The sequence below is a fragment of the Apodemus sylvaticus genome, chromosome 19, assembly GCF_947179515.1.
Source record: "Apodemus sylvaticus chromosome 19, mApoSyl1.1, whole genome shotgun sequence".
NCBI classification, from domain to species: domain Eukaryota; kingdom Metazoa; phylum Chordata; class Mammalia; order Rodentia; family Muridae; genus Apodemus; species Apodemus sylvaticus.
Window position 1 is genome coordinate 26,177,565 of NC_067490.1, and position 26,349 is coordinate 26,203,913.

At 51.4% G+C, this 26,349-nt stretch overlaps 3 protein-coding genes across 7 annotated transcripts in view; 2 read left to right on the forward strand and 1 right to left on the reverse strand.

The window, feature by feature from the left end:
• LOC127669881 (paladin) overlaps nucleotides 1-25,325 on the forward strand; it is a 93,154-nt gene extending 67,829 nt beyond the window's left edge. The window contains exon 21 of the transcript XR_007974428.1: nucleotides 24,035-25,325. The gene's annotated coding sequence lies outside the window, so the exon portion shown is untranslated. The remainder of the gene's footprint in view (nucleotides 1-24,034) is intronic.
• The window catches only part of LOC127669889 (perforin-1-like), a 172,655-nt gene that overhangs the window by 6,212 nt on the left and 140,094 nt on the right, over nucleotides 1-26,349 (reverse strand). The window contains exon 1 of one of the 5 annotated variants that reach the window (XM_052164115.1): nucleotides 637-706. The exons of the other annotated variants lie outside the window; for them this stretch is intronic. The gene's annotated coding sequence lies outside the window, so the exon portion shown is untranslated. Of the gene's footprint in view, nucleotides 1-636; nucleotides 707-26,349 lie in introns of those variants that run through there. 5 annotated transcript variants of the gene reach the window in all.
• LOC127670148 (paladin-like) lies at nucleotides 361-25,325 on the forward strand. Its single transcript, XM_052164463.1, has 13 exons — nucleotides 361-482; nucleotides 829-976; nucleotides 3,837-3,941; nucleotides 9,416-9,511; nucleotides 9,883-10,011; nucleotides 10,463-10,579; nucleotides 10,662-10,817; nucleotides 11,112-11,294; nucleotides 12,237-12,377; nucleotides 12,600-12,671; nucleotides 14,247-14,387; nucleotides 22,994-23,149; nucleotides 23,765-25,325. The coding sequence occupies exons 1-13, from the start codon at nucleotides 361-363 to the stop codon at nucleotides 23,915-23,917; spliced, it is 1,719 nt and encodes a 572-aa protein (XP_052020423.1). The 3' UTR covers nucleotides 23,918-25,325.

A 26,349-nucleotide genomic window follows, 5' to 3' on the forward strand; every position in this document is an offset into this window, starting at 1 on the left:
CTTTTATTTTTTCTCTTCTGTCTGCAGGGTCTTACGTGAGGGAGCAGGGTGAGCAGAGGTCTCCCTCACACCTAGCTGCAGTCTTCCATGTTCTACCTAATACAGTGAGTTGGAGGCAGAATTCAGGTAACGTGTGACGCTGGGAGATAAACAAGCCACAGAGAATTCCTGTCAAGCATCCTGGTCATCCTTCCTCAGAGAACATCACACTCGTGACTTTGACTCACAGACATTAGTCTCCTTCTGGCCTTCTTTGTATTGTCATGGAGTCTATTTCCTTGGCTTCTTTCTTCTTTTCCCATCTGTCCCTTTCCTTCCCTCCCCTAACCTTCCTGGCATCTTCTGAGACGGGGGTTTACCATGTTCCCCGATGGTAGAGTCATAAGCGTGCTCCATACTTGGCACATTTCTATCGTTTATGAGCCCTATCTGCCAGAACTGCTGGAAATAGCTTTTGAGATGCGGACAGTCATCATTTACACGTGAACCCCAGAGTGGTCACCAACCCGATGAAGGAATGAGAGATGGGCTGGAAGACTGACTACTATGGCTTCTGGTTGCTTCTTCTGAATGTCCCTCCAACTCTCTTTCCTGGGTATCCCAACCTCCCTTCTTCCCACCCTTCCTCCTCCTTACCTGAAGTCCCACAGAGATGGCACTGCAGGATAGGGGACACCTGTGTTGCCAGTGGAGGCTGTTAAAATGCTGCAATTGATCCCCAGGCGGGCCCACTTTGGCCAATGCCATATCACTTCCTGCCCTGCCCCCAGGCTGTGGTCACAGGTCCCCACCAGCACCCACCCCGTTGTCACCTCTTTATCTTGTGAGAACCTTCAGGAAGTCAGCTGTGAAGACCAGAGGCTCATCTGTCAACCAGAACTGCCGGGGTGCAGACTCTGTTCTCGACCTGCAGGCCCACTATGAACTATCTGCTTCCATGTTGAGTGTGTGGGAAGGGATGAGCTCTCAGGAAGAGGTGAGGAAGAGTGGCCTGGGCTTGAGCGGCTGGGCCAGGGGCTTCAGCCTCTTCACGTCTCAGCTCCTCATCCAAACGTGTGGCTAATCAGAGTGTCTCATGTGAGGGGACATGAAGACGTGGTGCGGTGCTTAGGACTCGGCATGATCTTTCTTTATTCTCATCACATGTGACTGTTTCCTCCTCCCTGGGGAGTGGGGAGAGATACTCACAGCCGGTGTCCACCTCCTGTCCATACCTCCATCCCAGCCGTGCCTCGGGTTTGAGCAAGTTAGTACTGTGGAAAGACAGTTGCCCACTCTGCTCTGCCTGAGGTTACTGTGGGGGTGGGGTGGGGGTTCTTATGGGTGGAGTGACTCATGGACACCTTCTGGGGGCAAAAAAGTGCTAGTTATGAGGTGGGTAAGTTCGGGAAGGTTGGGGTAGTTCTTAACACCCCAAGTGCATACATGATGGGAACAAGTAGCCGCAGGCCCCAGGCCCCAGGGTCACAGCTCACCCGGGCCTCTGCCACCTTTCTCAGAACTGGGCCTCCTCTTCTGTTACTCCCCCAGAAATGGCAGCTGACCTGTGGTCCCACCTTAGTTCTCTGCCCACGTGGTCTGACGGGGATGCCAAAGCTCAGAGATATTCAGTCCCCAACTGTACTGGAAAGACAGCATGTATTGTGTAGACACCTACAAAAAGTCTGCAGGAAGAGAGTCAAGAATCTAACTGGATTTCAGAACACACCAGAACACACTCTTAGCAGTTAAAAAAAAAAAAAAAAAAACTCCTAGCCCAGCAGTAGTGGTGCATGCCTTTAATTATCATACTTGCTAGGCAGAGGCAGGTAGATCTCTGAGTTTGCGGCCAGCCTGATCTACAGAGTGAGTTCCAGCACATCCAGGGCTGCACAGAGAAACTCTGTGTTGAAAATCAAAACCAACCAACCAAACAAACAAAAAACCAGAAAGCCAATAACAACAAAACAAAACTGGAGAGAGAGACTGAGGGGGGGAAAGGGAGAGGGACAGGGAGAGGGAGAGAGGGAGGGAGGGAGGGAGGGAGGGAGGAAGACAGAGAGAGAGAGAGAGAGAGAGAGAGAGAGAGAGAGGGAGGGAGAGGGAGAAAAGGAGGGAGAGGGAGAGAGGAAGGGAGAGGGAGAGAGAGAGAGAGAGAGGGAAGGAGGAAGGGAGAGGGAGAAAAGGAGGGAGAGGGAGAGAGGGAGGAAGAGAGAGAGAGAGAGAGAGAATCTGAGTATGGAAGTTAACAGCAGTTTGGCCATTGAAGGCAACCTTGGGAAAAGCAGGTCTGGGGCCTGGGGCCTGGCTCTGTCTCCTTGGTCTCTCTCTGGGTCTTAGTTTCCTCATCACCATAAGCAGAGATGGGAGGGAAATATGGAAGCTGGTGGTGTGGCCCAGACAGTTGTTGTCTACCTGAAAATGTATAGCCCTCCATGGGTTGCAGAGTGTGTGAGGTAGACATGACTTTACAGGTCATTCAACTGAGGCACCAGCTTACTGCATCCGGCAGGTCAAATCTGGCTCACTACCTGGTGATGTTAATAAAGTTTTATTAGTGCACTGTTAGGACCACCCACTTTTACATCACCTGTGGATACCGAGTGCTTCAATGGCAGACTTGCGAGGCTGTAACAGAGCCTGCATGGTCTGCCCACAAAGCAGGAGATATTTGCTTTCAGTCTGGTGCAGGAAAGGTTAGCAGAGCCCTGATCATGGCAGATAGATCTGACAACTGAGTTAGATAGGAAAATGGGTTTCAGGGACACAGAGTGTGGGCCATCATGATGTGTCAGCAGGAGCCAGGCCCCTTGCTTGTGGATCCTTTCTCCACCCCACCCATTTACCTCACTGCTTTCCTGCTGGAAGCTGTTTTGTATGGTGCCTGACCTGCAGCAGACGGGTCTCATGCATTGGTACAGTGGCAGTGTGGCTTTGTGTCTGAGTAGCATCCTGCTTCAGTGATTGTGCCTTACCTGACTTACTGTCTACAGAAACCAACAAGTGCTTGTTTAAACAGCTGGTATTTGATCAGTCCTATTGTGGTAATATTAAGGTCTGAAGAATTGGAACACCTGTACACAGCCACGACAGGGACACACCCTTTTCATCTTGTGGGATGAACTGCACTGGACTCTGGAATTGGAAGTGTGGGGACTGTTCCAGTCACAGCCTGAGAGGTGGGTCATCCACTGGCAATGTCTCAATCAGTCTTTGGGTTAGACCACCATAACAAAGTGTTGCCCCTACCGAATGCTTGAATTGAGACAGATATTCACCTCTCGTTTGGGTGTCCAAGCTGGTATGGCAGCCTGCAACCACCCAGGCTCTCCTAGTATCTTGCTTCAATTAAATCAGCAGGTGCCTCTGTCTTTTGGGAGGTCTAATCTACCTCTTCCAGGGAAAGGGTAAGGCAAAAGACAGACTAGAAGGCTTTATCTTTAGGAGTGACCCAGAATTTGCCCCTCCTCACTCCCTCTCATATCATTGTTAGAGATTAATAACAGGACCAATGCTAACTGCAAGGGAGTCTGGCAAATATGCTAGCTGCAAGAGAGGCTGGCAGATATACTAGCAGCAAGGGAGATGGGAAACGTAGTTTGCAGTGGGATAGCCTAGGTCTTAGTCGTCTCATTCCTGGTGTTCTGTGTATATATGATTTGTGTGTCTGTTGTGTGGCGCGAGTGTGTGTGTATGTGTGTTTAAGTGTGTCATGTGTGTGTATATATGATGTGTGTGTGTGTTTGTGTGTGACATGTGTGTGTGTATGTGTGGTGTTTCTTCCTCTCTACACATCTTCTCTCTGAAAGTCCTCCTCTTTGTCTCTCCCATTCCTTATCCCCATGCTTTGTTCCTAGGTGGATCGAGCCATCAGTGCCTGTGCAGAGTTGCATGACCTGAAGGAAGAGGTTCTTAAGAACCTGAGGAAGCTAGAGAGCTTCAGGCCAGAGAGCCGGGAGCAGGTGAGGCCAGGAGGATCATGTTGGACTCTGCCTGGGACTGTGGGTTTTCAGCCTGATTGCATCTCTGTCAGTATAGTAGTTTCTGGAGGAGGGTGGAGTGGGGGAAGAGGATCAGGCAGCTGGAGCAGAGGGAAGGAAGGACGAGGAAGAGGAAAGTTTATTTTTTCTGAGCAGGTCCCTTGGCTGCAGAATAAACAGGATGGACAGAGGGGCCTGCTGAGACCTCTGGACTCACACGTTTTCCCAGTACCTCCCATTAATCAGCTTCACATTAGGATAAAGAGAAACCTAAGGGTGTGAGAATCAGCTTGTAAAAAAGCAAAGGCTAAATTTTGTCAAATGCTTTTTCAGCATCCAATGAAATGACCATGTGGTTTTTTTCTTTGAGTTTGTTTATGTAGTGGATTGCATTGAAGGATTTCCGTATATTGAGCCAACCCTGCATCCCTGGGATGTTCAGCATTGAAAGTTCTTCTTGGTAGATTTTTCCTTTGACCAGCAAGAAGTGTCCCTCAGTGTCTCTTTTGATGACTTTAGGTTGAAAATCATCATTTTTATCTGATATTAGAATGGTTACTCTGGCTCGTTTCCCGAGACCATTGGCTTGTAAAATTGTCTTCCAGCCTTTTACTCTAAGGTAGTTTTTGTCTTTGACATTTAGGTGTGTTTCCTGTATGCAGCAATATGTAGGGTCCTGTTTCCTTATCCAGTCTATTAGTCTATGTCTTTTTATTGGGGAATTGAGTCCATTGAGGTTAAGAGATATTAAGGAATAGTGATCATTACTTCCTGTCATCCTTTCATGCTTAAAGTTTTGGAAAGGACAGGAATTCAAGGCCCATACCTAAACATAGTAAAAGCAATATACAGCAAACCAGTAGCCAGCATCAAACTAAATGGGGAGAAACTTGAAGCAATCCCACTAAAATCAGGGACTAGACTGGGCTGCCCACTTTCTCCTTATCCTTTCAATATTGTACTTGAGGTACTAGCTCGGGCAATTAGACAACATAAGGAGGTCAAAGGGATACAAATTGGAAAGGAAGAAGTCAAACTATCATTATTTGCAGATGATATGATAGTCTACCTAAGTGACCCAAAAAACTCCACTAGAGAACTCCCACAGATGATAAACAACTTCAGCAAAGTGGCAGGTTATAAAATCAACTCAAGCAAATCAGTAGCCTTCCTATGCTCAAAGGATAAGCAGGCTGAGAAAGAAATTAGGAAAATGACCCCCTTCACAATAGCCACAAACAGTATAAAGTACCTTGGGGTGACTCTTACCTAACATGTGAAAGATCTGTATGACAAGAACTTCAAGACTATGAAGAAGGAAATGGAAGAAGACCTCAAAAAGTGGAAAAACCTCCCATGCTCATGGATCGGCAGGATTAATATAGTTCAAATGGCCATTTTGCCAAAAGCAATATACAGAATCAACGCAATACCCATCAAAATCCCAACTCAATTCTTCACAGAGTTAGAAAGAGCAATCCTCAAATTCATCTGGAATAACAAAAAACCCAGGATAGCTAAAACTATTCTCAACAATAAAAGAAATTCTGGGGGTATCAGTATCCCTGACCTCAAGCAATACTACAGAGCAATAGTGTCAAAACCTGCATGGTATTGGTACAGTTACAGGCAGGCAGATCAATGGAACAGGATTGAAGATCCAGAAATGAACCCACACACCTATGGCCACTTGATCCTCGACAAAGGGGCGGAAAACATCCAATGGAAAAAACATAGCCTTTTCAACAAATGGTGCTGATTCAACTGGAGGTCAGCACGCAGAAGAATGGGAATTGATCCATCCTTGTCTCCTTGTACTAAGCTCAACTCCAGATGGATCAAGGACCTCCACATAAAGCCAGACACTCTGAAGCTAATAGAAAAGAAACTGGGGAAGATCCTTGAGGACATTGGTACAGGGAGAAAGTTTCTGAACAGAAGACCAATAGCTTATGCTCTAAGATCAAGAATTGACAAATGGGACCTCATAAAATTACAAAGTTTCTGTAAGGCAAAGGACACCATCAAAAGGGCAAATCGGCAACCAACAAATTGGGAAAAGATCTTCACCAACCCTACATCAGATAGAGGGCTACTATCCAATATTTATAAAGAACTCAAGAAGTTAGACTCCAGAAAACCAAATAACCCTATTAAAAAAATGGAGTACAAAGTTAAACAAAGAATTTTCACCTGAAGAACTTCGGATGGCGGAGAAGCATCTTAAAAAATGCTCAACTTCATTAGTCATTAGGGAAATGCAAATCAAAACAACCCTGAGATTTCACCTTACACCAGTCAGAATGGCTAAGATTAAAAATTCAGGAGACAGCAGATGTTGGCGAGGATGTGGAGAAAGAGGAACACTCCTCCACTGCTAGTGGGGTTGCAAATTGGTATAACCACTCTGGAAATCAGTCTGGCGGGTCCTCCGAAAACTGGTCACCTCACTTCCAGAAGATCCTGCTATACCACTCCTGGGCATATACCCAGAATTAATTCCCCAGCATGTAATAAGGATACATGTTCCACTATGTTCCTAGCAGCCCTATTTATAATTGCCAGAAGCTGGAAAGAACCCAGGTATCCCTCAACAGAAGAGTGGATGCAAAAAATGTGGTATATATACACAATGGAGTACTATTCAGCCATTAGAAACAATGAATTCATGAAATTCTTAGGCAAATGGATGGAGCTGGAGAACATCATACTAAGTAAGGTAACCCAGACTCAAAAGATGAATCATGGTATGCACTCACTAATAAGTGGTTATTAACCTAGAAAACTGGAATACCCAAAACATAATCCACACATCAAATGAGGTACAAGAAGAATGGAGGAGTGGCCCCTTGTTCTGGAAAGACTCAGTGAAGTAGTATAGGGCAAAACCAGAACAGGGAAGTGGGACCAGTTGGGTGGGAAAACAGGGGGAGGGAAGGGGTCTGATGGGACTTACGGAGAGTGAGGGTCTAGAAAAGGGGAAATCATTTGAAATGTAAATAAAAAATAGATCGAAAAAAAGAAAAAAATTAAAAGTACCAAAAAAAAAAAAAAAAAAAAAAAAAAGCAAAGGCTAGCCCAGGGTGATACAGGCTTATAAACCCCACACAGCTACTGAGTCTGGGGGACTCTGGCTTCCAGGGTAGCCTGGGCTGCTTGCTGTGTTTGAGGTCAGCAAGGAGAGAAAGGATAGGGAGGGAGGGAGGGAGAGAGGGATTGAGGGAAGGAGTAGAGAGTCCTGTTCCCACCCCAATCCTCCATTGGAAGCGCCGGTGGGGTCAGCACATTACTGCGGTCACATGTTTTGGGATGGCACTTCTCATGGAGTGGACAGAGGACCAAAAGACAGGAAGAGGCAGCCGGCATCCTGCAGTTTAGAACACATCTCCAGTGATCCAAGAGTTCCCTGCTTGGCCCTGCCTCCTAAGGAACCTGTCACCTTCAGACAGTGTCACCCCAGGACACAGCCTTTAAATCAGAGATCTCTGGGGGCCTCCCAGGATTCACACAGGAGCTCTTCCTGTGAGGGAATCTTCTGGAGTTTCCACGGGAAGGGCAGACTTGGTCCATTGTACAGCTTCAGGAAGAAGATTGTGCTGGCTCGCAGCTCCTGTCTTGAGCTCTGTGGAGAAGCCGGTGCTGACAGTGCTTGTGTGTGGTGTGTGGTGTGTGGTGTGTGGTGTGTGGTGTGTGGTGTGTGTGAGACTCAAAGCCCTGACCACCTTCAGTTTAACACTTACATAAAACAAGTCCTTGAGAGCTGCATTACACCTTGGGAAATCAGAAACCAGCGACAGGCAATGTGATGCCACCTGGTGCTGGCAGCTGCCTGAGCACGCGGGCTTCTCCTCAGCCATTGTGATTCTTGTGTAGCCATCGCACTTCTAGTGTTAGAGTGAATTCCTGGAGTTTGTCATTGAGAAGAGTTTTTGATGTCTTTGTCACTTAAACTCATGGCCAGGTCAACCTGCCTGGGCCTGGCGAGTCAGACTTGGAGTCCTGACCCAGCTGCCTGGTCACCGTCTGGTAGTGTCCCTTACGGAGACGAGGACTTCTGCTGTGTGGATTGCCTGCATTGCCCTGTTTGTGAAGTGACACTCGATGATAAGTAGCTGTAGGGCTGGTGGGGGTCAAGTGAGGGAAGATGCTTGGGACACTGAGAAGAGGGCTGAGTGTCACCTGCTGCTGTCACCAGACAGGCCCCAGTTGTTGACACATGAGCTGCTTCAGGACCCTGTACTGTCATGGCGTCTGTCTGGAGACACTTCATCTCGCCTTATCTGGAATCCTCTCTTGCATCTGCAGTGGGGTCATCCAGGCGCAGGGTTATCCCCTAGTCTAGACCAGGGGTCAGAGGCCACTAGAGCAGTGCCCAGGGCTCATGCTGCATCTTTGTTTCTCTGGCACCATCTTGTGGTTGGCTCATGTGTTGCTGGCAGAGCTGTCAGGCTGCTATGGCAACACAGAGGTGTGTGTTAGTGTGTGTGTGTGCGCGTATGTGTATGTATCTCTGTGTGGGTATGTATGTTTATGCGTGTATATTGTGTATATGTTGCATGTATGTGTGCAAATGATGTGTATATGTATATATATGTATGTGTGTGTATATGTTGTCTGTATATATTGTGGGTATGTGTGCAAATGATATCTGTGTATGTATCTGTGTGTGTCTCTGTGTATATGTGTGTCTCTGTATGTGTGTATGTATCTGTGTGTATATGTATGTATGTATGTGTGTATGTATGTTTATGTGTGTGTATATGTGTCTGTGTATATGTATGAGTATATGTTGTGTATATGTGTATATATGATGGGTGTGTATGTATCTGTGTGTATATGTGTATATATGTATATGTGTGTATGTTTGTGGATATGTGTGCGTATGATGTCTTGTGTATGTGTATGTGTGTGTGGTGTGTGTGTGTGTGTATGTGTATCTGTGTTCCTGGATCTTAAAGGAGGGCCTCCCTCAAGAAAGGGAAAGGAACCAGGTGGTGTTTGCACACACCCTTAATCCCTACATTAAGATACTAGAGATACAGAGAGGCAGGCAGATCTCTGAGTTCAAGGCCATCCTGGTCTACAGAGCTAGTTCCAGGACAGCCAGGGCTACACAGAGAAACCCTGCTTCAACAAAGTAAGATTCAACACAGAGGAAATGGAACATAATGAGGTAGTTGTCCTGTTTTCTTCTCACGCTGTCCCTGTCCCAGGACTGGAAACTGGAGAGGCAGCATCTGTCTGAGAGCCACTCATGCCCTGTGTGGTCACCACAGGGTTCCATATTACTCATGAGTTACTGCAAATGGGACAGACACAAGGAAGGACTTCCAGCCTGGCAGAACTGTCTTGGACCTGGAGGGCGTGCCTTCTAGGAGTCTCCACTCTTCTAGACACAGCTAGGGGGCAGCCCCATGTCTAACACCCAATTCTCCCTTCCCCCTCACTCTCCTCAGGAGTGTGGTAGTCAGCATGCTGTCCAGCAGAGGGCGCTGTGGAGTCTGGAGCTGTACTTCTATCTGATCCTATTTAACTACTATCTGCAGGAACAGGTGGGGCTGAGGGAGGGCTACCCCAGCCACGGGGACCCCACGGGGCAGGGAATAGAGGGAGACTGTGTGTGTGTTTGTGTGTGTGTGTGTTTGTTGGTCCCTGAGAAAGGCTGGGAGGGCCAAGAACAGGTCCAGGTGCCTGTTGTTTCTGCCCCGCCCCCACTTCCCCTCTCCCCCCCACCCCCAACCCAGGCCTGGGCTTAGTATCTCAGTCAGGGTAGAAAACATCCTGCTCCTCCCTCTCCTCCTCGTTCTCCCCTGCGTCCCAATGCTACCTTTCAGGGCTCCCTTTCTGTACAGGGCTAGGCAGGGAGGGCTCAGGGTGGCCCCACACTCCTCAATGCCCTGTCTCTCTCGGCCTTGGGCTGCAGCACCCCCTAGCCTTTGCCCTTAGTTTCTGTCGATGGCTGTGCACCCATCCTGAGCTGTATCGTCTGCTGGTGGCGCTGAATTCGGTGGGGCCCTTGGTCCCCGGGGACCTCATCGCCAAGGGCTCCCTGGTGAGTAGCTGAGTATCTGTGGAGTGGGCCGGGTTGGCTGGCCACTGGCAACAGGGAATTCTAGATTTCTGTAGTGCTGGGGAGGTGTGGCCGGGGGCGGGGGTAGGTAAGGGAGGGGGTGGCAGGCTTCCCCTGTGGGCACAATGTCCCAGGCTCTGGCTGCTGTCCTGGTACCTCTTCCTCAGTCTCAAAGCCCAGAGCTTTGACACAGTCAGACTGGACCTTAGGACATCTGAGCTGGAGCCTCTCTGGAGGCCGTGCACCACCACGTCCTTGCCAGGGCGTCGGTGAGGCTGCAGGGTCCCGCCATATATACCCCGTACCCAGTAGGACACCGTTTCTCTGCCAGCCCGATCCCACACTTCCCTCTGAGACCCCGTTGGATATGGTGCCCACCACCGACTATGGCAGGTGACTGTGGGCTTCTGATTGGGTGTCCTCTTCCCTACAGGAAGCAGATGACCTGGTTTCCCTGGATGCTCTCAGCACCATCAGAGAGATGGACGTAGCCAACTTCCGGCGTGTACCACGCATGCCTATTTATGGCACCGCCCAGCCCAGTGCCAAGGTGCCCGCTTTCAGGCCCCAGGGTTCAAAAGAGGGGACGGGGCAAGGAGAGCCGTGACCCTGATGGCCCCTTGTCCCCCCAGGCCCTAGGGAACATCCTGGCCTACCTGTCTGACGCCAAGAGGAAGCTGCGCCAGGTGGTCTGGATCAACCTGAGGGAGGAGGTTGTGTTGGAGTGTGATGGTCACATGCACAGTCTGTGGCCCCCGGGACCCGCGCTGGCCCCCGAGCAGCTGGAGGTAAGGACTTTTGCACGGTCTGCAGCAGAGGCACTTAGGGGGGAATGGAGAGAGCGGGGCGGGGGTGGGGGGCTGTGTTCCTGTTGTATGATGGCGGAGCTGAGGCTTAGCAGGACTGTCCCAGGACTACTGTTCCCGTGTCCCCATGTCCCCATTCTCCGGTGGCCTTTCTGCCTCTATGCTGTGGTTCTGACTGAGGCTGCGGGCTCTTGAGCTCTGGCCCATTGCTCCATCAGGCTCCTGACTCTCAGGCCTGTCTCGGTGTCCTCTGCCCTCTGTCTCTCTCTTGTCCAGGCTCTGGAGGCCCAGCTGAAGGCCCACCTGAGTGTCCCTGTCCCCATCACCAAGAGCCCTGCCACCCCCAGGTTCCAGAAGTGCCTGACCACACAGGAGGTCTTCAGCCAGCACCAGGGGGCCAGCCTTGGCCTGACCTACTGCCGCATTCCCGTGCCGGACTTCTGCGCCCCTCGGGAGGAGGTGAGGGGCCAGGTCTCTGGGGCCCGGATCTCTCTGTCTCTTCTCTGGCCTGGGAAAAGCAGCTCTTCTCCATAGTGGGGCAAGGAGATTGTGTGATGGTGTCCATATGAGGCCTCAGAAACATGTTCCCATCTTTTCTCTGTATGTGTGCTTATGTGCTAGCACACAGGTCTGTTCACTGTGTATCCTACCTTCACGTGCTTTCTGTTGTGGGGCCAGTCTGCCTGTCATATGTTGCAGGCATGTGCACCATATGTCACAGGGAAGGGCGTGTGCTCATACGGCTGTTGGAGAAATATATGACACACGGTGCCGTGGTGCTGTGGGCTGTTGTTCCCATGGGGGTTCATAGCATCTGTCTTGTGTGTGTGTGTGTGTGTGTGTGTGTGTGCTGCATGTGAATGTTACATGCACGGAGGGGGACGATCACAGAGAAACCCTGTGTGACTGAGGTGGTGGTCACGTGGCAGCTGTCGGTCTGTGACAGAGGTGTATTCGCAGTCGTCTCTGTGGTTTGCCTTTCAGGGACTTGTTGGTGTATCTGTGGGCTGTGTGTGCCTTGCATTTGTGGTCTGAGGTGTGGCTGTGATGGTTGTCAGGGCTCATAGCCAGTGGAGGGCTGCTCCCTGGTGGCTGCTCAGGCAGAGACACAGCACCAGACTGGAAAACTTGGATGTGCATGAGCATTGGCATACTGAGTGTCAGACGTGTGTTGTGTCTCCTCATACGCCTGGGATGTAGACAGTTATGGGTGTATACTGAAAACAGCTGTTCATACATGCATGGTCTTGTATGTAACCCAGTGAGCTGTGTGTGCACATGAAGTAAGTTATGTGAATGATGAGTCATGAGGGGACAGAAATCTGGGGTTACCATTTCGATGGAGGTCCCCACTGTGAGTCTGGACACCCCTGGACTCGAACTGTGGTCTTGTCACCCCAGGACTTTGAGCGGCTGCTTGAGGCCATGCGAGCTGCTCTCTCCAAGGACCCAGGCACAGGCTTTGTCTTCAGCTGCCTCAACGGCCAGGGCCGGACCACAACGGCCATGGTGGTGGCCGTGCTGGCCTGCTGGCACATTGGGGTAGGTGTGGCCTTGTGTGTGAGGTCAGAGGTCATCCCTGGCAGGGGCGGGTTCTGGCTGTGGTGAATGTGGAAGGGCAGAGGTCATGTCTGATGTCATGTAGGGGACCCTCTTCCATCAGTCTGGGCAGACCCTCAGCAGGGTTTCTGGGTGTGTGTGTGGGTGAGTGGGGAGTATGTGTACAGTAGGGAGAGGCTCCACCTCAGCTCTGTCATCCCTCAGGGCTGTCCCGAGGTGGGTGAGGAGGAGCTAGTGAGTGTGCCGGATGCCAAGTTCACCAAGGGCGAGTTTCAGGTGGGTATGCCCCTCCCCCTTCCCACCCCATCCCTGGTCAGAATTCTTGGGTCCTGCTGGCAGCTTGGTGGGGGGAGGCTGTCTGTCCTCTTCCCAGGTGGGTGGACTGTGGCTCACAACAACTTGACTCTTAAGCCTCTGCCACATGGATAGGGTCTGGCCCCCTCCCTACCTGGCCAGGCCATCTTGGTGTGGTCGGGAACTGCCTCTTAGCTGCTTGAGACTCAGCCGTGGTTGGCGCTCCATAGAGGACTGTAAGCTCCTCTGCTCTGTCTGACTCCCTGCTTCAGCGCTGGGGCCCTGGCTGGGCAGCCATTAGTGCTCAGACCTGTCCTCTGCCTCTGGTACCTGCCATGAGTCACGTGACATCTCAGATGGGTGACACCTCTCTGCACACTTGGCCTAGAGCTGAGCAGGGGCTGGCCTCACAGTCACTTTCTGCTCCCTGTGTCACAGGCTTGCCGCTTGCCCTCCTGGCACTCCTGCTGCCCTGACCTCTGAGAGAGGTCAAGGCTGTCAATTACCTGGTGCCTCTGGGCCCCTTGACGTGGTCCCCTTTCGACCCCTTTTCCTCTCATGGTTGATATTCATCCCTACCCCCTTTTTTTCTTTACTTAATATGACGAAAATATGCTAACAGGAATCTAATTCTAGGCCAACCTGGTCTATATTGTAACTTTCAGACTTCATAGGGCTACACAGTAATACCTAGTTTCAAACAAACAAATAAATAAATAAATAAGGAAGTACACATTAATACCTCATTTCAAATAAATAAATAAATAAGGGGCTACACAGTGATACCTTGTTTCAAACAAACAAACAAATAAAACAATAAATGTAGCTCAGAGGTGGAGTGTGTACCTGGCTGTTCAAGGCCCTGGATTGGATCCCGACCACTGCAATTGATAAAGAAAAAAAAAAAAAAGAAAAACCCCAAGCAGAGGAAATGAAGGGCTATGGACACAGACTCCTGGGCTCCAGGCCAGCATCGAGTCCTCTGAGACGGAGTGGTGGCTCATACCTGCGACTCAGCGTTTGGGTGGGACAGGCAGGGGGATAAGGAGTTCAGGGTCCCTCTGGACCACGTAGGGAGTTGGAGGGCTGCCTGGAGCGTGTAAGATCCTCGTCTGCGGGGCAGTGAGCTGGCTGGGTCGGGGAAAAGTTTGTCCGGCAGTAAGGAAATAGAGTAAGGTGGATCTGTGTGAGGGGCCTCGCCTGAGCTTTGAACATCCTCGGCGCATTTCAGACCTTCCTGTGGTTTACTGGCACCCTCCGCTGGCTCCCCATCACCTCCCCGGACCCCCATCACCTCCCCGGCCCCCCCATCACCTCCCCGGCTCCCCCATCACCTCCCCGGCTCCCCCATCACCTCCCGGCTCCCCCATCACCTCCCCTGCTCTCCTATTCTCTCCCTGGTTCCCCCTTTAGCACCATGCGTGCCTTTTGTTGTGGGAGCCTGTGGATGTGTCTCCTGGGCGACACCATAGCCCCTTACTGCCCCGACGTGGGCAGGAGGGCTCAGGCTGAGGTCCCCCTTGGCTTTCTGTCCACTCACCCCTCCTCTGACCCCAGGTGGTGATGAAGGTGGTACAGCTGCTCCCCGATGGCCACCACGTGAAGAAGGAGGTGGATGCGGCGCTGGACACCGTCAGCGAGACCATGACACCAATGCACTACCACCTTCGGGAGATCATCATCTCCACCTACCGACAGGCGAGCTCTGGCCCTGGGCCCCCAGCTCCGCAGGACGAGCTGTGGTTCACATCGGGGGAGTGCGGGTAGGGGAGGTTGGTGATTCAGGCTCGCAGGGGCAGCAGGGCCTGTGGGCCCTTCCTAAGGTGTTTGGACCTTTTGTTCGTTTCTCTGCTTTTTGTTTTGGCCTCACCTCTTAGAAAGACACAGGGACCTGGGAACAAAGGGAGCATCCCAAACCACGCCCACCTCGGGGATGATGTACAGATTAGACACCTGCTGTGGGAGGGGCCAAGTACAGAGGAATCATGGGATGCAATTCTAGTGCATGATCTTGGGGTCCCAGAGGCTGAGCAGAATCAGGCGCGTGGCGTTGTGGCTGACAGGGGTTAAAGTCATATCTGTGTGATGCGCTTGTCCACACTGTTTGGTGGCTGGGGTTGGTCCCCATCGAGTTGTTTGTTTGCTCAGATAAATATTATTTTATGTTACATATATTTACTTATCTGTGTGCATACGGCATGAGCGTGGGGGGCAGGGATAACTCGTAGGAGCTCGTTCTTAACTTCGACCATGTGGATTCTGGGGGGATGGGTTTGGGTGGTCAGCCTTGATGGCAGTCACCCTTACCCATCAAGCCATATTGCCAGCCCTCCAAAGTTATTTTATATGTCCATCCGTCTGTCTGTCTATCCGTCCGTCTGTCTGTCTGTCTGTCTGTCTATCTATCTATTTTTTGGTTTGGTTTTTTTGAGACAGGGTATTTCTGTGTATTCTTGGCTGTCCTGGAACTTGCCACCTGGTGGCAGTGTTGTCACCAGAAGTGAGATTGGATGGGTAGCTGGCTTTACTCCTGGAGGATGAGGTGGTAGGGGAGGGGGAACCGAGCTATATTTGTGGGAGGGGGGGGGCGTAGCTCCTGGATGCTTCACCGTGGAGTGTTTAGTGGAGGATGCTGATCCCGTTCCCACCTCCCTAACTCCTCACAAGGCCAAGTTGGTGCTGACTGCATGAGAAGGAATTCCAGAGCCCCATCCCAGGGTCCATGCAGAAGATCAGAAGCTGAATGCAGTTACTCACCAGTGTGGACACCAGGTGGCGACAGTGAGCTAAGTTAGGGTAAATTCTGCCCCATCACTTTCCCATTGAACCTAGGGCCTCACTGATGTTCAGTAAATTAGGTGTGTGTGTGTTTGTGTGTGTGTATGTGTTTATAAATGTGATTTTTACGTTAGTGTGTGCATGACGGGAGCGGACGCGTGTCACAGAGAGCATGTGGGGGTCAGAGGCTCTCTCCTCCCTCCTTTAAGTGGGATCCAGTGTTTGAACTTGGACCACTTGACTTTACAGCAAACGCTGTAACTGGCCAAGCCGCTTTTCTGGCTTCTCCCACTTTTTTTTTTTGTTGTTGTTTTGTTTTAGTTTTTCAAGACAGGGTTTCTCTGTGTAGCCCTGGCTGTCCTGGAACTCACTCTGCAGACCAGACTGGCCTTGGACTCAGAAATCCGCTTGCCTCTGCCTCCCAAGTGCTGGGATTAAATGCGTGCGCCACCACCGCCCGGCTCCCACCTTGTATTGAGATGGGGTCTTTTGTTGCCTAGATTTGTCCTGAGCTTCAAGACCTTCTCCTGTCTCACCTCTCCATCTTTCTGTAGGAATGCTGGAATTACAGGCAAGAGCTACTCTGTCTGGCTTGCTGAAGGGTCTGGGCATTCAAACGTGGGACCTAACACTTGTGTGCATGTTCCTGCACATCTGAGCCATCTCCCCAGCCCCTCGGACAAGTTCTTTAAAAAAATTATATATATATATTTACATATTCTTTTAAATAATATATAATATATTAAAATATATAATATATATTATTCATTTTATGTACAATGCTGTTTTCCTGCATGTATGTCTGTGTGAGGGTGTCAGGTCCCCTGGAACAGGAGTTACAGATAGTCATAAGTTGCCAAGTTGGGAATTGAACCCATGTCCTCTGAAGAAGCAGCCAGTGCTCTTAACCACTGGGCCATCTCTCCAACTCCCTAGGGCAAGTTCTTAAAGGTTCTTAGATAGTAGGAGGTCCGGAGGCACTCAGAGGATTTTCCTCTGTCTGTGTAAGAGGTAATGGGGGAGCTTCTAGCATCTGGGGCGAGAGTCCGTCCTAGAGTCCACCTCAGTTCACTTTGTGCCCAGTGTGTGAATCCAGCTTGGATTTGCCTGGGTGACGCAGGGTGCAGCAAGGCTGCCTGTGGCCCACAGTGACCTGTAGCCTCCCTCCTCAAAATGCAGAATGTGGGCCCCGCCCAGAGTTTCTGGAGGCTCCACAGTGCTGAGGCACCCGTACTGATGGCTTGGAGTTGGAATGATGTGGGGCCTGGACTTTGCTCTGTTTTGAGTTTGTGGAGATGCGATTCACATCCTCCCGGCGCACGTGTTTGGAGAACACTGGTCCACGGTTGCCATTTCACTGGGGTAGGCAGAGCAGGTCAGGACCATGGGAAGAAACCTCACAGCCTTGGTCATCGGTCCCTGGCCACGTGCAGTTCTGTGTTTCCTGTTGAAACCGTTGGGGTTTTTACAGAGCCAGAGGTGTGTCTAACCTGTCTCCTAATAATGGAGTGATGTTCTTATTTGTGTTGTAGGTTTTCTTTCTTTCTTTTTTTAGACAGGGACTCATGAAGCTCTGGATGGCTTAGAACTCACTCTACAGAGCAGCCTGGTCTTGAACTCACGGAGATCCCCCTGCCTCTGCCTCCTGAGTCCTAGGATTAAAGGCGGCCCCATGGCACCTGGATCTTGCTTTCAGTTTTGACCCAGGGTTTTCTGTATTCTGGGCTGGCTTGGAATTCCTTAAGGATCTGAGGATGACCTTGAAGCTCTGATCCTCCTGTCTCTACTTCCTGAGTGTCGGGGTGATAGGTCTGCCTTGTTACAGCTGCCTTATGCAGTGCTGGGCTGGGACCTGGGGTTTTGTGCAAGTACTCAAAAAAAAAAATATCAACAAAACCATATTTACCGTGACACACATCAGCCTTTGTGTGAGGGAGGCCCGGGGGTGGGGGAGGGGCAGGGGTTGCAACCCAGTCTGTTTCTGACTCTGCTCTCACACCACGGCCATCCATAGAGCCCACTGCGATCTAGGAAGCTGTAAGGGGAGCCTGGGGATCTCATCCTCCTGTCCTCTGTGGTACCCACACGCATGGCATAGAAAAGCAGAAAAGGATCTGGCTCAGGGGCTGACCCCCTGGAGGGTTTTTCTCAGCTTCTCTCAGACTCAAGCCAATGCTGTCCCCAGAGCCCTCATTCCAGCAGGTAATGGGTCTCCAGGGCCCGGCGCCTGCATCTAGAGTGGCCTCGGAATTGGAATGTTGTCAGCTGTCCTATGAGATGGGACAGGAGGAAGGTCTGTTTCCTTAGGCTCTTCCTGCCCAGCGCAGAATGGAGTCAGTGAATTGTGTCTACAGGGAACGTTGTTCTGTATCTGTCATTGTCGCTGTGCATCACTAGACTAGAAGGGTCACAGGATCAATTCCACCATCCCCTGGCCCGGTTATAATCTCGCCAAGACCTGCCTCTCTGGGGAGCAGCTGGCACTGGGGGGTGGGGCGCCTGTTTATTGCATAGGCGCATTTGTGCAGCCCAGCTCCCAGGACTCTGCCAGACAGGGCTGGGCTCTGCAGATCCTTATGTAGCGAGTAGGCAGTGGTTAGCAGCAGGTGGAGTAAATATTCTCATAAATAGGAAAATCTGCCTGCTTGCTGTTCACTCTCGCTTAGTCCACTGGGACTCCAGGACAAGGTGTGCTTCTCTAAGGAAGGAAAGGGCCCCGGGGCACAGAGGGGACCTGGCAGGAACTCTGTGGGGTGCCTGGGAGCACTTGATGCGGGAAGGGAGCCTCTGCAAACACGATGAAGGGGTGCCAGCAGGATTTCCAGATTGCAGTGTGACTCAGGAAGGGACAAGCGAATGCAGAGCCAGAGTGTAGTTCCCACAGCTTGAAGATGGCGGTTGTCCCTCGAATGGCACGCTTACGGGTCTAGCAGGTTGGGGTGGCGCTCTCAGGAAGCTGTTAGGGCGTGGGTGATGAATTTTGGGGTACCTGAGATAACCACTGGGGTGTCATGCAGACACTTGTATGAAAGCATGGGTGAGGGTGGGGTTGGGGTGGGGGAGCCTCCCAGCATTTTTCTAGAGTCTGGATTCTCTAAGCTAACCGGAAACTGCCTCAGGAGGGCACTGGCTGGGAGAGGTGCTCACAGGGTAGCAAAGTGCCCACAGTACCCCACGCTCTAATGCAGACCTCTTGGGGTGGAGGACAGAGAGGCAGAAAACTAATGTCAGCTCCTGCCTCCGCCCACCCCAGACCTCATAGCTGTTTGAAGAAGGCCCGGCCCACCACAGGGAAGCACTCACAAAGTCTGCTTTCATGAAAAGGCCCGACTTGAGAGCAGAGGAGACTCTCAGGGGAGGGGAGATTGCGGGGCGCAGATGCCCAGGGCGGGTGTGGCACGTGGGGCTTGTCCTGAGCCTGGAGGGACAAGCAGACTGTGGCCAGGTGGAGAGGAAGGCCATTCGGACAGAGGAGGTGCAGTGTGTGGGGGCACAGACGCTCAGCCTCAAGTTTATTCCTGGGGGCTCAGCAGAGAGCCTCCAGACACACTGACAGAGCAAGACCTACCCCCATGCCAGACAGGCCAGAGGCCTGAGAAGCCTGCGGCCCCACAGCTCTGGTGTGTCTCCTGGGGCTCCTTCTATTTCAGGTGTCAGTCCCAAGGGTCCAGAAAGCCTTTGTCCAGCTTACAGCAGCTAATGACAGCCTGCCCTGTTGCTCCGCTTAGAAACAGCTTGGCTATTTTTATGTACAGGAGGTGGCCAGGTGTCCCCTCCCGGAACTGTGCCAGCATGGGATGCTTTTAAGGAAAGTGGATTGTGACAGGCAGATGGGTCATTGTCTCAAATCACAGTCCTGTGGCCAGAGGCAGGATGTGTCCTGGGAACCTCTGGGGGTGTCGGGCGTAATCCTCACACAGTGTCTGAATTTAGAGATAATTCTACCCTTGAAAGGCTCCTTCCGTCTCCCCCCGGATGTGCCTCAGACCTCATCGTCCTTGCTGGTGTCTTGGGACGGTGCTGGTGTGCTGTGGCTGTAGCCAGGTGACAGCTGGCCACCTCTCCTGACCCTCCGTGGAAGCAGTTTTAAGCGGATTTTCCGAGGAGCACTGGGTGACTCCCGTCCTTCTGAAAACACTCCAGGGCCAGGAAGGAGACAGGAGAGGAGATGCAGGCTGAGGCTTGGGGCTACCTGATCCGTACAGTCAGCCACACAGTCAGACCAGCTCACCATCCTGGGAGACAGCGGGACCTCACTATGTTGGCCAAGTGCCTACTATTTGGCCATTTTTACATTACATATACTTTAATATATTGTATATGTGTATGTTATATACTTTATCAATATTAACATATTTCATAAAATATTAAAAATACTTTAACAGATAATATGCATTAATATGAATATATAAATGTATATTTACATTGCATATTCTATATATGTAATATGCAGAATATATAACATTCGTTTATATATTTATATATTAATATATATTTTAAATATATTAAAAAATTTTATGTTGTTTTTATAGATAATTTTTTCTGATTTTTAATCTGCTGCCTAGTTCCTTTTTTTAAAAATATTTTATTTATTTTATGTATATGAGTATTTTATGTATATGAAGACAGTACAGTATGTAGCTGTCTTCAGACATACTAGAAGAGGGCATCAGATTCTATTAAAGATGGCTGTGAACAAACACATGGTTGCTGGGAATTAAACTCTGCATGTGTGGAAGAGCAGTCAGTGCTTTTAACCTCTGAGCCATCTCTCCAGCCCCGCTGCCTAGTTTCTAAGCAAAATTGATTTTTTTTTGAGCACAATGCTATTTCTTGAGAGTACGCAGTCCTGGAATACCCCCGCGGGCAGCTGCTCTGGCCCTTTGTCTGTAGCACCCTCTTGTCTTGGCTTCTAAGCTCTGAGCCCATGTCTCAGCTGCTCTTCCTACTTCTATGACAAGACACCCAACAAAGGCACTTAAGGGAGAAAGTGACTAATGGTGCAGGGTTCCAGGACACACTCTGCCACTTCCAGGAGTTGAGGCTGCAGGACTTCAAAGCAACAGGTACCGTCCCTCCCACAGTCAAGAGCAGAGGGAGCACTGGATAAATACCTGGCAGTGCTCCGCTGGCTGTCCTCCCCAGGACCTAGCCTGTGATATGGTGCTGCTAACATTCAGGGCGGGATTCCCCAACTAAGAGATTTCTTCATGGGCACGATCACAGGTCAACCTGGTATAGATAATTCCTTGTTGAGGCTCCTTTTCCAGGTGATTTCCACCTTGTGTGAAGTTCACAACAATCAAAACTGAGCAGCCTGTCTTCCTGTTTCTTCTTCTCCTTCTTCTTCTTCTCGTCCTCCTCCCCCTCCCCCCCTCCTCCTCCTCCTTCGTCTTCTTTTTGGTTTTTTGGATTTGGTTTTTTTGAGACAGGGTTTCTCTGTGTAGCCCTGGCTCTCCTAGAACTCACTCTGTAGACCAGGCTGGCCTCTAACTCAGAAATCCGCCTGCCTCTGCCTCCCAGAGTGCTGGGATTACAGGCGTGGGCCACCGCCGCCCGGCCGTCTTCCTGTTTCTAATCCAACTGTCCAAGCTGCCCCACTTTCCACCCTGGGGACACACCTTCCTCCTGACCCCAGCCTACCTCAGGGAGTTCGGGTGTTCTCTTCCTCTTCTTCCTCACCCTGACTCTCTTACTCACCCCTCCTCCCAGGTCACTTTGCTCTGTAGTTACTGGAGCCTCCCAGAGGGCAGGGTGGGTAGCTCTCATGGTGGTGGCTTCAGATCTGTCTAGTCAGTTCTTGGGACAGTGTGTCTCGTAGGTGCGTTCTTACTGGTTCCCTCAAAATTGGTGGCTGAGTGGCTAATGGCAGAACCGGAGCCAGCTTGTGAGTCTGGCTGTCTTCCAGGGAGACAGAGCTCTGTCCCTGTCCCCAAGCTCCGTATGGTACAGTCTATTGTCTGCACCCCTCGTGTTGCCTCAAAAACCGAATTGGTGCTGTGTAGATTCTCTCCAACTGTGAGTTTTAGGGCGCTGGGCCATGTCACGTCTGGGGTGGGGCGACCCTGGAGTTTTCCGAGTATGTAGGCCAGCGCCATGTGTGTTCCTGCAAGGGCTTCCGTCTGCAGCCCAGCTGTGGGGAGAAGAGCTCTCTCTGGTCCCTGGGGGCTCACTGTGTCCTTCCACAGATAGTGCCATCACTTGAAGGACTCCCCCCACCCCGTGTCACACTGTTTCTGGATCAGAGAGGTGTGGTGGGTCTGTGTGGAGGCCTGAGGGTGGTAAGGTAGGATAGTTCAGGTCTGGGTGACCTCCCTCTGGGGTTCGCATTTGAGTTCCCCTGGCATGATTCTCTGCCCAGGAGAACCTTGCAAGCATTTCCCTTTAAAGTCTCCCTTTCTCTTGAACACGGGTCTCCCTCCATGTGTTCCTCTTCCAAGAGGCTGCCCACGCTACCAGTCCTTCAATGACTTCCAATGCTGCATCCCATGTGCCCAGTTTTGGCTCTGAGGAGTCCCGGGTCCTCACCCGCCCACTCCCCAACCCTCTGAGACCCTCACTGACTGATCGCGGTTGAGCCCGGGCACTTGCATTTTAAGGGGGCACTGGGCATTCTCCTTCCTCCCAGGACAGCAGGCCGCAGCTCCTTCCTACATTTGTCACTGTCCTTGTTGCTGCCCCGAGTGTGTGCACACTGTCATTGCCGGGTCCACGAGGTCCTCGCTGACCACCCGGACTCCCGTCTTCCCTAGGGAGATCCCCGTTTATCAGCTCTGCCACCTCCTGTTTTCTGGCATGTGACCTGAGATGGTAGCATTTCCAGAGAAGATGCCTGGGAGAGCTCTCTAAAGTCAGACGTCCCCACTCCACCCAGACCTCGTCCTCTCTCTTATCTGTCCCCAAACTCGGGTGGATCTCTAAGGTCTGAGTGTTCATCCTTGCCACCCCAGATCCAGGACTGTGGAGAAACGGGCAAGGGAGTCAGATTGAGGGCAGGTGGGGTCAGTTACCAGGATGGGCTTTTTCCCTTTCCAGTCAGAAAGGGGCTGGGCTGAGGAGCAGGTTGTAAGGCGGTCTCCTCAATCGAGAGCTCTATGCCATTGGTCCCTGCCCGGCCATGATCAAAACCCCATCTTACTCTGCCGGAATGCTGGGGCTACTGGGAGAGAGGAGGCAGTCCTGGGAGACTGGGGACTGTGTTGTCAGGAATTGGCATCAGGGTCCTTCTTAGGGGACCGTGAGATGAGCATCTCACCCTCCATGCCTCAGATGCTCCTAGCAGACAGCCTGGCTTTGGAGCAGCATGGTCTTCAGAGAGGAAGTAGAGGCCTTTCTTCTCAGTAGGAAGTGGATTTGAGACCCCCACATTCCTAGGAACTGGTGGGCCCCATGGGTCTCCTCTGTGTCCGGGCAACACTCCAGACCCTGCCAGTGAAATCACTCTGCTTGGGTGCTCAGGCTGTAAGTGAGCATGTCTGTGCTAAAGAATGGTTCTCCTTGATGACACCATCCTCCTTGTCCTTCAGGCAAAGGCCACCAAAGAGACACAGGAGGCTCAGAGGTTGCACCTGCGGAGCCTGCAATACCTGGAGCGCTACATCTACCTGATCCTCTTTAACGCCTACCTTCGCCTGGAGAAGGCCAGCTCCTGGCAGAGGCCTTTCAGCACCTGGATGCAGGAGGTGAGAAAAGCTGCTGAGACAGACTAACAGGCCTGGGGGTGGTGGTAACTCAGGGGTCCTTAGTCTGTTTCCTGGGACAGACAGAGGTAGGGGTGAGCATGCCTGGGGACAGCAAGGACAATATCATCTCATTGACCAGGTGGAATTGTTCCCAATAAGGTGTTGGGGATGGTTGGGACATGGGGCCAAGGTCCAGGCTACTGGGCTCCCAGCTCCATGTCACAGAAAGCCAGACGACTTGGGTGACTTTGCAGCCAAAGGGAAGGGCTGTCAGCTCTGGAGTTCATACTGCCTCTGGAGCCTCCCTGCCCAAATGTGGTTTGCTGGATTGGCCAGGCCAGTGCTGCCGAGGTCTCCCAGGCATGCCCAGTGCCTCATATATCTGCACAGCATGCTCCATGCAGATCCAGGAGCGAGGCCTGTAGGGACCGTGGACCATGGTGGTTGTAGATGGACATGCAGGTTCGTGGAAACTGCAGAGTTTGCCTGAGGACATTTCTGGCCGCAGACTCCCCCAAATGCCTCTGAGCTTAGCAAGGGGGTGGGTGGCTTGGGGACAGTAGGCCCGATGACACCTCCACCTCTGACGCTCTGCCCCATCTCTGCCCTGTACAGGTGGCAACCAGAGCTGGCATCTACGAGATCCTCAACCAGCTGGGCTTCCCCGAGCTGGAGAGCATGGACGACCAGCCCCTGTCACGGCTCCGCTACCGCTGGCAGGAGCAAAGTCGAGACCCGGAGCCCTGCGACCTTGGGGACTTCCTGTAGGCCCCCTTGCTCTTGCTAGGCAGGCTGGGGAGGGGGGACCTGAGGGTCTCATTGCTTCTGATGGACACTTGTCAGCTTCCTGGTTAGACTTGAGGGGCTGAGAACTTTCGGAAAGAGGGTTTTTTTTGGTAATCCTACCAATATATACATTGAATATATGGACAGCACTGCCATTTTCTGTCAACCCTTGGGGTGCGTAATGTCTTCTGGTAAGGCCCAGTGCGTGTGCCTCACAGACCAGCTGGCAAACAACCTTCAGGGAGCTCACTCCCCAAGCAGCCAGTCACCACCTCTGTCCCCCCTTCACCGTTGGTCATCAGACTGCCTGGGCGGGCAGCAGGCTGGCCATGTTTGCCTTTTCACTTCCTTCCTCTGACTGGCTTGCTCCTGCCTCTGCCTCTGCCTTTCAGCCCAAGCAGCTACCTGAGGAGGATGGCGAGCCAGGCAGGTCTGTGTTGAGGCAGCTCTGCCCAGCTCCTTCTGGCTCTCAGTGTCGCAGGCCTGGAAGACTGAGGGGATGACTCCCCTTTTCTCCTACCCGTCTTTCCCCAGTTCCTCCCCTAAGCTGTCAGATGAGCCCAGGGAGTTGGAAACATCAGGGAGGCCCTCCCAGTGTGGGGAAAGAACTCACAGAGGCCATGGAGATGGTGAAGAGCCTCTTGGTGGGTTGGAAGCCTGTTAACAGGATCGAGGTGACTCTTGGGAGAGACTCTGTGGACACAGGACCTGGTGGCTTGTCAGGCCTTAGAATCCAGGCCGACCCCTGCCAGGATCCCTGGGCTGCTTTCGCTGGGTCACACTGAGATGACACTGAGGGACGAACTTTGTTCACATAGTGGGAAGAGGGGCAGAGAGGGCTGTGCTTGGTGAGTCTCAGCTGGGACTGAAGTTTGCCACAACTAGTGGTTGAACTCCTGAGTCTGGGCGCCTGGCTACCTGTCTTAACTTCTTGAAGGAGAGTGATGAATCTCTGGGTGCCCGTCCTTCATGGAGGATGTCAGCTGTTAGCTGTGCTATTTGAAGATGTCAAAGTTGTTTCCAGCCTGATGAAGTGGAGACCCTCTTAGCTGAATTCTTTTGCAAGCTGCTGTATGTCTGTCCACAGCCTCTCAGGTTTGCTGGTGTCTGTTTTGTGCAAGTCAGCTCTGTTCAGAAAAAGCCTACCCAAGGAGTCGGAGGCCAGAGAGACCCTTCACAGTTTTGTGGTTGACACTGACTTGGAGATATGCTGGGACCAGTGGCAGGTCACTGTACCCCTCTGCCTCAGTTTCCCTGTTTGTAAAATTGGAGAATAATACTTGCCTACCTACCTCACAGGGGTGTTGTGAGGAATCCTTTATGGTTTTCTGTTTTTGTTTTTTGTTTTTGTACAGAGCTTTTGAGCATTAAAAACAGTACAAACGTGTAACATGCCGCTTTGTTGGTTGGTCTTTAGTCTGAGGCAGTCATGGAAGCCATGCAGATAAGTGTGTCCCCCAGAGTCTAGGTGGATGCATGTGAATGGAATGGCCTTGTTACCAGCACCCCTGATGTTGAGACGCTGCGGGTGTCCTAGATGTCACGTCCCCGTCCTTGTCATCAGTCACAGCCTACCATCTCATACTTGATGTCTAAGGTGGTCGTGGTGATCCACCATCAACTGTCCATCAAGACAATGTACCAGAGGCTAGCCCTCAGGCTAATCTAGTGTGTCTCTGTGTGTGTGTTTCCTCACTTAAGGCCCCCTCTTCCCAACTGCCTCTCCTCTGTCAAGTTGACATAAAACTAACCAGCCCAGCATATCCACACATACACACACACTCACAGAGACACACACACACACATACACACACACACACACACACACACAGAGAGAGAGAGAGAGAGAGAGAGAGAGAGAGAGAGAGAGAGAGAGAGAGAGAGAGATGGAGAGAATATCCCAGGTCCAGCCTTGTGATGGAGCAGAGCTGGAGATGTTATTACAGCTTTTGAGAAGGAAAGACACTCAGAGTGGACTTAGGGCCTCTTGAGGAGGACAGGCCTCAGCCACTCTTCCTCTGTAGACACCGTGAGCCCCGCTCAGTGCCCCCAAGTCCTGTTGCCATCCCCTTTGCATTTATACAATTTTGGTTTGGATGTCAGACATCCCCCATTGGCCTGAGTATTTGGACACTTTGTCCCCTGTGGGTGGCACTGTGTGTTTGAAGATTGCAGATGTGCACCCGCCACTGGAGGATGGGTCCTGCTGGGAGCAGGCCTTGAGGTCTTAGTGTCCAGCCTCACTTCCTGTCCATTCTCACCTTCAACTCCATGGGCTTCCACTGCTCCGGTCACCATGACAGACCACATCCTTTTTAAAGATATATATAAACACACACACACATACACACACACACACACACACACGCACAAACACCCACACACATATATATATGTGAATACATATATGTATA